The sequence below is a fragment of the Centropristis striata genome, chromosome 23 (genome assembly GCF_030273125.1).
Source record: "Centropristis striata isolate RG_2023a ecotype Rhode Island chromosome 23, C.striata_1.0, whole genome shotgun sequence".
NCBI lineage: Eukaryota > Metazoa > Chordata > Actinopteri > Perciformes > Serranidae > Centropristis > Centropristis striata.
The window spans coordinates 4,080,794-4,097,054 of record NC_081539.1 but is presented as its reverse complement, the minus strand read 5'-3'; the positions used below and the strand labels follow the sequence as shown (position 1 = coordinate 4,097,054).

At 36.7% G+C, this 16,261-nt stretch overlaps 1 protein-coding gene across 5 annotated transcripts in view; it reads left to right on the top strand.

Moving 5' to 3' along the window:
- Window positions 1-16,261, top strand: part of arhgef4 (Rho guanine nucleotide exchange factor (GEF) 4) — a 98,759-nt gene that overhangs the window by 69,155 nt on the left and 13,343 nt on the right. For 4 of the 5 annotated variants that reach the window (XM_059326916.1, XM_059326915.1, XM_059326918.1 and 1 more), the window contains one exon: window positions 14,859-15,038. In XM_059326916.1, coding sequence (XP_059182899.1) covers window positions 14,859-15,038 — 180 coding nt within the window. Of the gene's footprint in view, window positions 1-5,706; window positions 5,878-14,858; window positions 15,039-16,261 lie in introns of those variants that run through there. The other variant, XM_059326919.1, reaches the window with a different exon arrangement.

Below are 16,261 nucleotides of genomic sequence, written 5' to 3'. Positions count from 1 at the left end.
CGCAACATTAGCTGACATTTCATAGCGGCGTTACAATCGTGCCAGAGAAATTCAGAGTTGAGCAAACTCAAAAACAAAACTTAAAATATTTAGTTTAATTGTCGAACTTAAAATTTTATCAGTTTGTTCCCTTGAAATTTTGAGTTCAGCCAACTTTTCTTTTTTTGCAGTGCAGTTAGTTTTTTGTCTTAAAATAGACTAAGTAAGCATGATCTGAAGAAATTTTATAATTCAAAAACGTTTATAAGTGTTTTTATCTTGTTTTTAGACCCCCTCTTTTGCAGTGTAATTATTATTTTAGATCAATTGCTGTTAATCCTTCATCTCTAACCAGAAGGGAGTGCAAGAAATAGTTTGAACTTTCTGTGCTGTTTATTGTTTCCTATTTAAGTTTATAGCATCGGACGAACCAGCAAGGTTATAATAGTTTTGGATTTTTCATTAGTTTTAGTTTCAATTTTGTTATGACTTTTTGTTTTCAAATTCAGTTAGTTTAAATGAGTTTTGAGAGTGAGTTTGCTAGTTTTAATTAGTTTTTATTTTTACGGAAAATGCTTAGTTTTAGTTTAGTTTTCATTAGTTTTAGTTTTTTTGTAATGGGGTATTTGTTGGGTGCGAGAAATTTAAAGAGGTCACAATAAATGTTTCCTTTATTTCCTTTGTCTGATCCATCTCAGCCCCGATAAGTTTATTAAGTCATAAAACCAGATAGATGAAATAGATTTCATATCAACCAAAAAGGTTTACATCTGAAAAAAGTTGACAGAGACGAAAACGAAGGACATTTTCACTATAATTTTAGTTAGTTTTGTAACCACACAATACAGTTCAGTTAACAAAAATGTTTTTTCAATTCTAGTTTTTTGTGATTTCATTAGTTTTCGTTAACTATGATAACCTTGGAACCCAGCATACTACCTATATCTGTGATATAAACTTCCCCTCAGCTGTAGGCACATCAATTTAAAACAGCCTGTCCAGTGTTAAAAGTACTTTATATTTATAAACCTGTCTGTCCTTTAACCACCACTGTCATACTGGAGACTTATTATAATAACACCAGTTTTTCTGTGGATCCAGTGAAACAGATCCTTGCCTCAGCAGAGGACTAGAAACGGCTCCTTTGAGGGGAGGCAGAAACAACCTCTGAGTTTACTGGATTATTCAGTTGTCATGGATACCTGCTCTGGATTTTTCTAATGCAAACGCTCAGCAAAATATGTTTTTTTCCACTAATTCCTGTCAACAATGAAATGGAGACACATCTTATACTACATGTCTCATGGCGGTTGCCCAAATAGTTTTTATTTTAGAGTTTGTTGTCGGTGCTTTATCTCTTTGTTGTTGTCCCCATTTGTTGCGAATTGTTTTAAAATTACCAGTATGGCTCTCTGTCATATATGTTTATAATTGTTTGCTTGTAGGGCAAACTCATAGACTGTATATAAATAATGGACGTAGTCACCATGATGTCACCCGTTGGTTTGTGGCCCAAAACATGTGGTTTTGGCAAAAAAACAAAATGTTTGTTACTGACCTCAGGAAACTGAGCAGCGACTCCTTGGAGTGTCTGTTAGTCCAACCAAACGCTGAACAAGACATTTAATGAACAAAACATTCAAATAAACTGTCAAAGTTATGAGACCAAACCGCTAGAAGTTTTCTCATTTTGCATTGAAATGAATGGACATAAATGTTTTTGCAGCCAAACTTCTGCTGCTGGAATTTTCAGTAGAATGCAGCTTAAGGCACTTCCTGGTTTGCCTCCCTGCTCAGACCAGGAGGTTGCCGCCTGGGCAAACAACAGGGCATAATTTGTGCAAATGAATGTATAATTGATCTTTAGATGTCCTAATGTTATACTAATGTTGGATTAGACATTCATTCATTATCCAGACTATCAGGCTCTCATTCACTCCTACGGGCAATCAAGAATCACCAGTTAAACCTAAACTGCATGTGTGCTACACTTCAAATTATTTGTTTTTTAAAGAGTTAATTTATTTTATTTTTAGCGTTCAACATGCTTATTTCTAGATTTAATAGTCTTAATTGAAGAAATCTTGTCAAGTGAAATTTTCTGTCCATGCAGCAAGATCATTTCCCTCAGATTTACTGTTTTTATCTTGTTTTTAGACTAAACACCTTTTTTCCAGTGTAACCACTACACCACCGTGTAGCCCCTTAGACAGACATAAATGGAAATATTACCACCAGCCCAGTCCTGATTTGTTGATTTTAAGATGTTTAATAATTTCTTCCTGGCTGTCTGCCCCCTTAGTGTGGTCGTCTGTAAATAAATTCAGGTTTGAAATTAACTCCTTAGAGTCCTTCTCTTTCTCCTCCTTCCAGCTGCATTTAGTAACACCTTCTGTTGGGTTGGTTGTTCTGTGACACATTGGCAGCCAATCAAAATGGCTATCCAGGCATCCAGCTGCCCGTCTCCAGGTTTCTTCTTCTCCTGGAGTATCAGACAGATTAGTGCTTTGCTGCCATCCTGTGGTTGACTGGTGTCAGTTATCTAGCAACACCAGGAGTTAACTCTATGGAGTCTTAAAAGGCTATTTTGTCCATTTTTGAATCCTTTTCATGTCTTAACGTGTCTTTGTAAGTCTGTTGTGTCTTTTTTGGTCATTTTGTGTCTTTTTTTTTTTTTTTTGTCATTTTGTGTCCATTTGTGTCTTTTTTGGTCATTTTGTGTCTCTTTTTGGTCATTTTGTTTCTTTTTGTGTCCTTTTTAGTCATTTTGTGTCTTTTTTGTCATTTTGTGTCCATTTGTGTCTTTTTTGGTCATTTTGTGTCTTTTTTTAGTCATTATGTGTCTTTTTTTGGTCATTTTGTTTCATTTTGTGTCCTTTTTAGTCATTTTGTGTCTTTTTTGTCATTTTGTGTCCATTTTATGTCTTTTTGTGGTCATTTTGTTTTCTCATTTTGTGTCTTTTTTGTCATTTTGTGTCTTTTTTTGTCATTTTGTGTCTTTTTTTAGTCATTTTGTGTCTTTTTTGTCATTTTGTGTCTTTTTTGGTCATTTTGTGGTCATTTTGTTTTCTCATTTTGTGTCTTTTTTGGTCATTTTGTGTCTTTTTTTTGTCATTTTGTGTCTTTTTTGGTCATTTTGTTTCCTTTTTTGTCATTTTGTGTCTTTTTTTTGTCATTTTGTGTGTGCCTTTTGTAGTCCTTTAGTCCAACATAAAATGTGATTTGAATCTGTGCATGGTTTGATCCAAACACAATACATTTAGTCTTTGACACATTTAGGACTGGATTGTTTTCTGTTTCTCAGTCCCAAATTAACAGCCCTGGGGCTAACCTGTCCTGTCGTTGGATATATAGAAGTAGTATAGTTTTAAAAAATCAGTGTCAACTCAAGGACACAAATAACTCCTTCCTGGAAGCACAGAATCATTTCTATGCATGGTGCGTAGCCATTAACAACCTAATGAATACATCCAAATGAATGATGACCCCAACGAGTCACGTAACTGCTCTCCCTTCACCCAAAAGGCATAACAGAGTCTCCACTGACTCCACTGTCTGTAGAGAGCCTGCCCTCCTCCCCACCCATCCTGTCCACCTTCTGCAGAGAGTGTCCTTTTTGACTGCATCAGTGTCTGGTTACCAGCCGCATACCAGCATATGGCTGCTACTGGTTTCACTTTCTTAGTCTGTGTGGCAAAATGTGGTCCTGGAGAGACCTTCTGCAGTGGGAACTACCACAGAAGAGCTTTTGAATACTTTGTCAAACGTTTCTATGTCTATCTGTATACAGATTTTGTCAGCAGGTTGTCGTCTCAACCAGGTGGCAACCTCCTGGTCTGAGCAGGGAGGCAAACCAGGAAGTGTCTTAAGCTGCATGCTACCGAACATTCCAGCAGGGGGCGCTAAGTTTGGCTGCAGAAACATTTTTGTCCATTCATTTCAATGCAAAATGAGAAAACTTCTCACTTGATTTATTATCTCAGAATTTTTTCAATCACTAGTAAAAAATCTTCTTCAAGACAATCTGATGTTAATAGTGTAAATAATGGCCCCATCTAGAAGAAAATAGAAGATAAAGAATCGTATGATTTGGGGCGGGGCTACCTTTGATTGACAGGTCACTAACAAGGCGAGCCGTCATCAGGAGAGAAGCAGAACAATGCGTATCCACGGCAACGTGTCAATAAAGTTATATATAACGTTATATAGATATAAAAAAGGACGTTTAGTGGTTTGGTCTCATAACTTTGACCCTTTCACTGTATTTTCACTTAATGACAGTTTATTTGAACGTTTTGTTCATTAAATGTCTTGTTCAGTGTTTGGTTGGACTAACAGACACTCCAAGGAGTCGCTGCTCAGTTTTATGAGGTCAGTAACAAACATTTTGTTTTTTTGCTAGCCAAAACTAACATCCCAGTTAATGCTCCAGTTATTGTTAACATGAAGTAGCAGCAGCTTCTCTCAGTCAGGTGACATTGATTGCCATAACACATTACCACACACACACACACACCAACACTCACACATACACAATATTTCCCTTGAGATCCATCCATTATTCAAGATGGCCTCCACCATACCCCTCCTTCTGTCTCTTCTCTCATCACAACACCCCCCAACCCCCCGTCACCCAGGGGTTGCTATGGCGCTGCTTCAATTACTCTGGTATCCAGGATACAGTGACACATACTGCATTCTCATTGGCTGCCAGCTATGCATGGGTGGGCACACAAAAAAAAGGGAAGGAGAGCGAGGAAGAGAGGGAGGGGGTGAAAGGAGAGTGTGATCGTGGTGGTTAGATGGATGGCTGAGGCAGCGCAGCTCCAGGCAGAGCTCCATTTTAGCTGCAGCTCTTAATAAAAAGAAAACGTGGGCAGAGAAGAAGAAGAACGGACAGTCGGTTGGTTTAAGAGGTAGAGAGAAAGAAAGAAACAGGGAAGAAAAACAAAGGAACAGAGGGATATAAAAAGAAGACGAAGGAAAAAACCAAAAGGGGGGATGACCACGAAGCGGAGAGATGCAGCATCTTTCATCCTGACATCCTGACCGAGAAAGAGAGAAGAGCAACCAAGAGGAAAGGAAACTGTTGGACGATAGAGAGTGAAAAAAAGAGAGAAAAAGGTGCCTGGTTCTCAGGAAAAAAAAGGGAGTAAAGGAGGACAAGGGGGGGTGGGGGGGGAGGGTCGTTGGGGAGGTTGGGGGGTTGGGGTACTCGCTACGTAACGCTCAGCGCTCAGATTTCACACACGCCGACACAGATCCAGGCACCTAGCCTCCACTGGCAGGCCGGGGCGGCGCTCCGCAGCTGGCAAAGTGGCAGGAGAAGCAGACGAGGCAACCGCTGGAGTCGAGCGGAGGAGGAGAACCGTCCTAGAGGAGAGCGACGGGTCGAGCCGGGAGGCGGGAGGAGGAGGACGAGGAGCCGACGCGGTGTGGTGCGGAGGCTCGGCGCTGAGGGAGCGGCGACGGGGGAGGGGGAGCGGTGCTGAGGAAGAGGAGGAGGAGGAATCCAGGGGGCTGATGGCTCGCGGCAGCGGCTCGGGGAGGTGGAACAGACAGAGGTTTGGGTTCTTCAGCACCATGCTGCGCTGCAACCTCCCCCCCGACACCCAGAAGGTGGTGGTGTTCCTCATCATGATGCTCCTCATCATCATCAACGTGGTGCTCATGTTCCTGCTGGCCTTCCAGTAGGACGCACACACACACACACACACACACACACACACACACACAGAACTCTCACATAAACACACATGCACACACAGACACAGTCCATGCTAAATGGAGGAAAAGCCGAGATAAACTGAAAACACAAAGGGACCCAGCAGCAGCACAGGAGGACTCCCCCGGTTGCTGAGATTGATGGGTGTCCAACATGGCAGAAGCAGAACACAGGTACAACTGGGAGGAGAGGGAAGATCTTTTTGTGTGAGAATGGATGATTTGTGTACATTGTTGTTATCAGAAACATGGAAACAAGAGGGATTTGTTATATATACGAGCATAGGAGCCTGTAACGACTGGTTTTATCAGAATTGTTAACCATCTAAACCAATGGTTTTCAACATTTTTCTTGAGGGACTCACATTTTTACCATTGTGAACTTTGGCGACCCCCCCATTGTCCATTGCTTCTATTAAGCCGAACTCAATGTAACTTTCATGGTACCCTCTCTTCTTCTTTTTGAGATATTCAGCATTTCGTCTCCCTGACGCTTCGCCGTTTTTCCATTAGCTCTGTGTTTCTGTTGCTAGGTGAGGTTACCTCTAGGTGAGGTTACCGCAAGTTGAGGTTACCGCAAGGTGAGGTTACCGCCAGGTGAGGTTACCGCCAGGTGAGGTTACCGCTAGGTGAGGTTACCGCTAGGTCAGGTTACCGCCAGGTGAGGTTACCACCAGGTGAGGTTACCGCTAGGTGAGGTTACCTGTGTATACTGCAGGAGGGATGTTACACATTATTTTACAAATAATTGTTTTTGTCCCACTAATGAATTAAATGCTGACTCATCTATATTTAACACATTAGATTTATACATCCCTTAAAATCAAAAGGGCTTCACCACCCCCCGTGGATCTTTGGCGCCCCCCCTGTTGGGAATCACTGCTCTATGGTGTTGCCCCATTTTTGGCCTGTCAAATTTCTACAATGCATGTTTTTGAGTGATGCAATACGTATATGTACAGCCTCTCTTCACTCTAGCTGCGAAGTCATCCACTCACATCCATTATAAATCCAATTAACCCTCTATGGTATGGTGTTGCCCCAATTTTTAGCCTGTCAAATTTCTATAATGCATGTTTTTGAGTGATGCGATACTTTAAAAAAGAGTGAAGAGTATAGGGAACCAATAGCAATGCTGTAATTTGTCACATGACCTCCAGGAGGCCATATTGAAACCCTATTTTGCAGACTTTTCCAAAGGAAACGTTGCCATTTTGCGCCACAAAAAACACTCAAAACGTCCTTTCATGGCCCTTCATTTTGATAGTTTCATACACTTAGACTGGTCAAGACATTTGTTTCAATGGTACAATGTTTCCTACAGGCAACATTCACACAAGAAACCGGTTAAAAAAGTTCCTTTTATCTTTTTTTTTATTCAAAATGTTACGTATTGTACCCTGTTGAAGCTACTGAATCTTTTACACATGTCTATTCAATAAATTATGTTAAAATTTATTCTTAAAACTTTCTTTTTCACTTGTGCACCGTTCCAAAAAAAAAAAGAATGATAAAATTTCTTCAGATTATGTCTATTTTAAGACAAAAAAAACCCCACTTTTTTCCTAGCTGGCATCATAATTCGTACCATAGAGGGTTAGATATTTTTTTCTCTTATAAACAACAATTAATGTTAATGGTTTTGCAATATCTGTCTCTGTGAATTCACCCTCCAGTACCTCCACAATGCAGGAAACATAATTCAGATTGGGGTGTTGGATGGCTCGGAATTATGTTTTTATGTTTTTTACTAATTGTCAACAAATTCCATACAAAGACCTAAAAAAACAATGACTCAGTCCATCTCTCAATAGTTTTTGACTTCCCTATTCCCCCATCGGTTCTGACTGAATGAGTCTATAAATATGTTTCACAAATATTTATTATAGTTCCAATAAAAAGTAGAAACAGAGTGATTTCAGATGAAGCCTGTCACTGTCACTCAAACAGCAGAAATAGTTGTCGGCTATTTTCAGCATCAGATAAATAGACCTTTGGTGTTAAAGTGAGCACTTCAGTGCAACATAAAGATGGATGTGGGATGTAGGCTTACAGAGGAATAAACAGTGTTTTTACTCTTTAGATACGTTTAATTGTTGGGAAGGTTCTGTACATGGGAACTGTTGATTCTCTGAAATATAGAAAACAGTTTAAATTAAACAGCAGCAGCAGCAGCATGGGATGTTGGGTAACACTTTACAATAACCATCTAAGTAATGTTTATAGATGGTTTATAGACCAATTATTAGCCATTTACAAAAGTGCTATATACATATTTAATCTTTAAATGTTTTCAACCAATTTCTTAAAGGTATATGAATAATTTTGAAATAATTTACATACTTAAACTATAGTGTTAAAGATGTTATAATGGGTGCAAAACTATTAATAAACTAATAATTATAATTTAATTGTTTGTTAATGGTAAAATTACTATCAATTACATTAATATACCATCTATTTGTCATTTATAAATGATAGTTCAACATTAATAAACGATCTAATTACCATTCCAAATGGACTATACATGGTTTCTAAATGATGATTAAACTTTAATGAACTATCTATTTACCATTTATAAATTATGGTTATTGTAAAGTGTTACCGGATGTTGTGTTAGTTTGTAGAAACACGCAAAAAACATGCAAAAAACATGCAAAAAACATGCAAAAAACATGAAGTTTACCAAGTATTTTCTTCTTATATCTAGCAATAGCATATTAATTATATTGTTTTGAGTATAATTTACCTACGGACCATTTATGTGCTTATTTAATTATCTTATTTTTTAGGATTGACATTGTGAGCTTTTTCATGCTTTTTCAAGCTATTCAACTGTTGAATATGGTGGATTTTTACCTAAAATATTGGCTCCAATTGAGAGTTTTAGTTGCATGTACGTTGAATTCTATTTCAAAGGCATTTTCTACCACCAAAACATGCTCGTTTCAAGTATTTCTGGCTTATTTTAATGTTACTACAGTTTGGCTAACCAAGCCACAATTGCTCAAAATAAATATATTTGTATTTATTTCAAGCTGGCAAATAAACTGGCAGATACTTTTACTTGTTTCGAGCATTATTTGCTTAATTCTAGTTATCAGGGTTTGTACAGGTGCTTGAAACCCTTGAAAATGCAGGAATTTTAATTTTGTGTTTTCAAGGTTTGAAAAGTGCTTGAATTTTGGATACAAGTATGAATATGAACATTTACACAATATGTCCCCTTTAATACTATTTTTATTGGACATATTTAAGCCCACTTCAGGTCCTAATTCATCCACATAGTTTATATTTTATGTTTGATTTAGTTTCTTGTTATGCAGACGACACACAGCTTTAACTGTCAGTAGAAATCAATGACTCCTAGTCTCCTTTTCTTGCCAGATCCTGTTTCATGTTTCTTAAAAAACAGAAATAAATCAGTGTAAGTTCGACTTATATGTGCTTAAAATTGTATCTTTAAATTCTTTAACAACAAAATCCTATAGAATAGAAATATAATTAGTTGGAGAACCTGAAATTAAAACGTAAAATAATCATTTTCAGTTTGTATGTATGTATTCGAAGTATTTTTGTAATTCATTTACCACAGCTGTAAGATGCTGGAAAAGCTTGAATTTGGACCTTAAAAGTGCTTGAAAAGTGCTTGAATTTGACCCTGGAAAAGGTGTACGAACTCTGTAGTTATTTATTTATTTCTTGTTTTTTGGTCAGTTGGTTTTTGCAGTGAATTAGTTTGATAAAATGGTATTGTGGTTTGGATTATCCAACCGTTTAAAGGCAACAGTAGTGTAGCAGAGGGCTTCCAGGTGATGTAACACACTCTTAGATAACCAGCTGATTGTGTTCTGAAAATACAACTTGGCAGTTTCAACAGGAGTGAAAAGAGGAAAATAGGATCTGATCTGCCAATTTCAGCATTGATTTAGTATCATTTTTTAAAATAACATAACAGGATAGTAAAAATGTTCGTGGGTATGACATGACTGATGGAATTAGTGCTGACATAATACTGAATTTAACATTCTTTTCTGCTTTTAGCATTATTGTGTACTAGCTATTATCTTGAGTTTTTACACTGCAAAAAAGGTGTTTAGTCTAAAAACAGGATAAAAACACTAAATCTGAGGGAAATGATCTTGCTGCATGGACAGATAATTTCACTTGACAAGATTTCTTAAATTAAGATTATTAAATCTAGAAATAAGCATGTTGAGCACTTAAAATAAGAAATTAACAATTAACAAGATAAATTAAAGCTGCCAGCAGTGATGAACTGGCCCGAGCAGAGTGACCTGATGATTATTTGTTTCTGACCAAGATAAAAAAAAAAAAGAACTTTAGATTTAGAAGTGTTAGATAATTGATCTCGTTTTAAGAGTTAATTTCTTCTTCTATCTGTCCATGCAGACTAAACAGTGTTTTCAGACTAAACACCTTTTTTGCAGTGTATATTGTCAAAATGTGCGGTAAAACACAGCTTGTTGAATGTTAAAGAAATAGAAAATGTGTATAATCTGCAGCCTTGTTAAATTAAAATTAAATGATCATTTTTAACAGATTGTGGGAGAAAAAAAATCTAAATTCTAAACATGTCATGGGGGATTTTGCCGAAACGAGCACCTAAGCTGATAAAAGACAATAACAAATTAATTAAAGCAAGCTTTAAATATAGATACATAGATAGATAGATAGATAGAGAGATAGATTACTTTATTCATCCCCGAAGGGAAATTCGGTTGTCACAGCAGTTCGGTATTCAAGTACAATAAAATACAATAGAATAAAATACTGAGGTAGCATAAATAAAAACAACAATAGAAAAACACACAGAATAGAACAACAAGGACACTTAAGAAGCTAAAAAAAGAAGATGAGTTGGTAGGTTGGTTGGCAAGATGATGGTAATAATTAAACTGGTGACATGATGGCAACAATGCTATAGTGACTAGACGGTATATAATGATAATAATAGTGCAGTATATAATATAATATAATATAATATAATATAATATAATATGTAATAATAGATAATAAACAATATAAAATAAAATGAAAAATATAAATGAAGTTATTTTAAGTAAAATAATATGATATATAATAATAATAGTAATAATAATAATAATAATAAATAAGGCCGGTATAATAATAATAGTAGTATATTACAGTATATAGTAATAATAGTAAAGGCAGCAACAGTATATATAATAATAATAATATAATAATAATAATAATATGGGATGTTAATGTCACTCTGTGTCTGTAGGAAACTGTTAGCATTCAGCAGACGAGCCAAATGTATCTCAAAACTGTGTCTCTGTGTTTTTGGACTCTACTCCAAACTTACAGGAGCTTTAAAAAAATGCTTATATTCCCTTTGGTAATTGGCTGCAGAGGAAAAACGACTGTGCTGCATGTTGTTGCCCTCTTTGACTCAACCTTGTGCGTTATTCTTTCAAACTAGGACACCTAGTCACACACTGACATCATATTTAGGAGTCAGCAAAAGCAAATAGCATATGAAGCATTTTATTTTGAAAGGTATACTTCAGGGTCTACACTGCAAAAAAGCCAACTTGTATTTTTTGGCCTAAAACAGTGATTTAATTTGGTAAAACTTGGAAATATAAATTATTGACATTTAGGGCAATAATGTAAGTTAGCACAACAAAGGAAGCCAGTTGTCTGCTCAAAAACAAGTTGGTGAGTTGTTGTTACTTATATCTTTAAGTTGGGGTTCACAACAAGGGACAATAGTTCTGATAACTCTTTTTTCTTTGTTGGGAAATTAGGTCATTAGCGAAAGCTAGCGGCTAACTGATGCTAGCGGCTAACTGATGCTAGCGGCGCTGCTTGTTACAGCTACAAGAGTAGCCATTAGCGTATCAATGCTAACTAAAAATTGTGGTCACAACATTAGCTGACATTTCATAGCGGCGTTACAATCGTGCCAAAGAAATTCAGAGTTCAGCAAACTCAAAAACAAAACTTAAAATATTTAGTTTAATTGTCCAACTTAAAATTTTATCAAAGTTTGTTGCCTTGAAATTTTGAGTTCACCCAACTTTTCTTTTTTTGCAGTGTACTAGGGCTGGGCGATATGGACCAAAAGTCATATCCCGATATATTTAGGCTGAATATCGATATACGATATATATCCCGAAATTTTTATTGCAAAATGAGAGCAAATGTTCAGTCAAAGCCAAATATGACATGTCACAAGTAGTTTTATTGACGCTGTTAATTTAAGTGAACATAAATACTGTTTAACAGGAGCACCTTTTTTTAAAAGTGAAAGCTCCATAAAGCTCCACATTTAAATAAAAATATCTTTAATAAAAATAGCCTATGAAATAAAATAGGCCAAACTTTTTATGAAATAAATATATTTATATGAGAAAAGAATAACGAACATTACAAAAGAACTAAATATGACAAACCCTAGTAAGAGCAGCATTTATATACGAAGAAAGAACATTTTTTAACTATATCGATATATGTGATATGGTCTAATTCCACATCACATTTAAGAATGTATCGATATATTTTTTATGTCGATATATCGCCCAGCCCTAGATTCTACATGTGTTCATGTCAGAGTGCCCAGAAAAATTGTTGAACGATTAAAATAAGAAAATTAACCCTTTTTTTTTATCTTGGTAAGAAACAAATATTTTGTAGTGTGTGTGTGTGTGTATGTATGTGTGTGTGTGTGTGTTCTTGTTCTTCCTACATAAAGAGGACCGGAACACGTTTTTAACCAACATTGTGAGGACATTTTCGGCCAGTCCTCGCTTCTTTAAAGGCTTGTTTGAGAGTTCAGACTGTGTTTTAGGGTTAAAGGTTACAATTAGGTGTGTGTGTGTGTGTGTGTGTGTGTGTGTGTGTGTGTGTGTGTGTGTTGAATGTTTAAAATAAGAAATCAACCCTTAAAACAAGATAAATTATCTAACACTTCCAAATATAAGTTTTTTCATCTCGGTTAGAAACAAATATTTTTGTGTGTGTGTGTGTGTGTGTGTGTGTGTGTGTGTGTGTTCTTGTTCTTCCTACATAAAGAGGACCGGAACACGTTTTTGAACCAACATTGTGAGGACATTTTCGGCCAGTCCTCACTTCTTTAAAGGCTTGTTTGAGAGTTCAGACTGTGTTTTAGGGTTAAAGGTTACTATTAGGTGTGTGTGTGTGTGTGTGTGTGTGTTGAACGTTTAAAATAAGAAATCAACCCTTAAAACAAGATAAATTATTATTATTATTAACACTTCCAAATATAAGTTTTTCATCTTGGTAAGAAACAAATAATTTGTAGTGTGTGTTTGTGTTTGTGTGTGTGTGTGTGTGTGTGTGTGTGTGTGTGTGCGCGCCATAGTGACCCTTATTCATGCTTTATAAGCCCCGTCATGATGTTTACAGCTGTTTACTATCGTGACATTTAATAAGGGGATGGTGTACTGTCACGTAGTCAAAGATGATTCTGGAAAGACGGGTAACGGAGAGGTAAGATGGTGTGGGTGGTGTTGCCTAGCAACAGCCATATCATCTGCTTCCCTCATCGCCATGATGGCTCAGTGGAGCCAGGAGCCAGATCACAGACAGAAGACAGAATAAGACGTCTTCAGCAACACCAGCGAGGTTCTTTATGTGAAATACACGCAGACTTCCTCTCTGGTTTCTCTAAAAGAGAGGGAGCTGCTGAGAGGAGGGATGGAGGGATGGAGGGATGGAGGGATGGAGGGATGGAGGGCTGCAGGATTTGTGTTGTCTCTGCAGGAATGAGAGGCTGAGCATGGCCTCTGTAGAGTCTGGGGCCATATTGACGCAGTGAAACTGGCAGTGTGTACAAGGCAGTGTGAAATATTACCACTGCAGTGTCTTCATCAATAACAGCGGCTTCATCTCCTTCTGGACTCCTCACCTTCCTCCGTCTCCTTCACTTCCTCTTTCCTCTCTGTGTCTCCCGTCTCAGGCTGCTTTCACATTAGCTTCTCATTGATTTCTCATTTTTTACGCTGAAGACTTCACAGCTAGTGCACTGTAAAAAAAGGTGTTTAGTCTAAAAACCAGATAAAACAGTAAATCTGAGGGAAATGATCTTGCTGCCTGGACAGATAATTTACCTTGACAAGATTTCTTAAATTAAGATTATTCAATCTAGAAATAAGCATGTTGAACACTTAAAATGAGAAATTAACTCTTAAAACAAGATAAATTAAAGCTGCCAGCAGTGATGAACTGGCCCCAGCAGAGTGACCTGATGATTATTTGTTTCTTACCAAGAAAAAAAACTTTAGATTTAGAAGTGTTAAGAGTTTTAAGTTTTAAGTGTTTTAAGAGTTAATTTCTTATTTTAAGCGTTCAACATGCTTATTTCTAGATTTAACAACGTTTCATATGATTCTCTTTTTATCCTGGAATCTGTGTATATTACCAGTCTCTATATTTCTGTTTGGGCTAAATTCATGTTTCCTTTTTTTTTTTGTTTTTGTTTGTTGACAAGATGTCTTAAATTAACATTGTTAAATCTAGAAATAAGCATGTTGAACACTTAAAATAAGAAATTAACTCTTAAAACAAGATCAATTATTTAACACTTCTAAATCTAAAGTTTTTTTTTTTAAAATCTTGGTAAGAAACAAATAATCGTCAGGTCACTCTGCTTGGGCCAGTTCATCACTGCTTCATCTTTTGTACATTTTTTGTCTTTTTTGGTCATTTTGTGACCAAAAGAAGATGTAAAAAGACACAAAATGACAAAAAAAGACCAAAAAAAACACAAAAAGACACAAAAATGACACAAAAAAGACACAAAAAGACGTAAAATCACAAAAAAGACATAAAATGACCAAAAAAAAAACACAAAAAAATACCAAAAAACAGACACAAAAAGTTTTTTTTTATCTTGGTAAGAACCAAATAATCATCAGGTCACTCTGCTCTGACCAGTTCATCGCTGCTTGCAGCTTTAATTTATCTTGTTTTAAGAGTTATTTCTTATTTTAAGCGTTCAACATGCTTATTGCAACATGCTAACATGCTAACTTTTTTCAGTGTAAATTCAAAGTAACCCTTGGACCGCAGCATTAGCTTTAGACCACTTGAGTATGTTTTCAGGTCTAGCTTTATTAACCCTGGCTGTGATCCTTCCCCTGCAGCTGATCAGTGATGGCAGTGTGGTGTATGCTGAGGCCCTGTGGGACCACGTCACCATGGACGACCAGGAGCTGGGCTTTAAGGCCGGTGATGTCATCGAAGTAGTGGACGCCACCAACAAGGAGTGGTGGTGGGGTCGCATCATGGACAGCGAGGGCTGGTTCCCCGCCAGCTTCGTACGGGTGAGACTCTCTCCTGTTGAATGAATGAATGAATGAATGAATGAATTTTATTTAGGACAGACAGTACAGAGCCATTAAACATTGCAACATGAAACATGAGACATGAGAAGATGGTTGAACAAACAGGCTTAGCAGAATTGCTATATTTCACCCGGCTGTCCGTGAAGAGACCTGGGTAGGCAAGATGTTTTTGTAAGATTAAAATGTCTTGTTATATTATTAAAATAGCAATTTTTGCTAAATTTAAAATGCTTTTTTGATATTATAAAACAGCGTTCAGTGGTTGGTTGGGCCGATGGTAGCGCCGGTGCAACTGGCCACTTGTGCAACTGTTTTTGTAAAATTATAATAAATTTATAATAATTATAAAATAGCAAATTTAGCGATGGTAGGTTGCGCCGACCTTACCATTATGGTAGCGCCGGTGCAACTGGCCACTCGTAAGAGATTTTGCTAACTTCAAAATGCTAGCAGGGGAATAAACAGGACCATCATAATAACAGCTGGAGGATCATCAGCACTAGTTTTTCTGCATCGTTTTCAGACAGGATGTGCCTTATTTTACAGTTAAATACACCAGGAGTTGTCAACCTTTTTGAGTCTCGACCGCCATTTTAACATCATGTTCAGAATCTCACAGTTCAGGTCAGACAAACTCAGTTGATACGATGAATTTTGGACAAATAATGAAGCAGACAACAACTTAAACATCTCTCTGTCTGTGCATTTATATATATTTTTTATATTTTATTGTTACTTTTAGTCCTTTGCTATCAGTTTAAAGGTCCATTCTGACCTCCTGAGTGTGTAACAGTCAGCTTCAAGCCAGAGACTCCTTGGAAAGTAACAACTTAATACTTTGGGGTTTGTCTGAACAGACACAAAATTACCCAAAAAAGAATCAAATTGATCATAAAATGACACAAAATGATCAAAAATAGACACAAAATGACCAAAAAAGACACAAAATGATAAAAGAAAGACACAAAATGACCAAAAAAGACACAAATTGACCACAGAATGATAAAAGAAAGACACAAAATGAACAAAAAAGACACAAAATGACACAAAATGATCAAAAAAAGACACAAAATGACCAAAAAATGACATAAAATTTAGCAAAAAGGGACTCAAATTGACCACAAAAATACACAAATAGACCAAAAAAGAAACACAAAATGAAAAAGGACATTTCCAGATCAAAAAACAACTCAGATATTCCT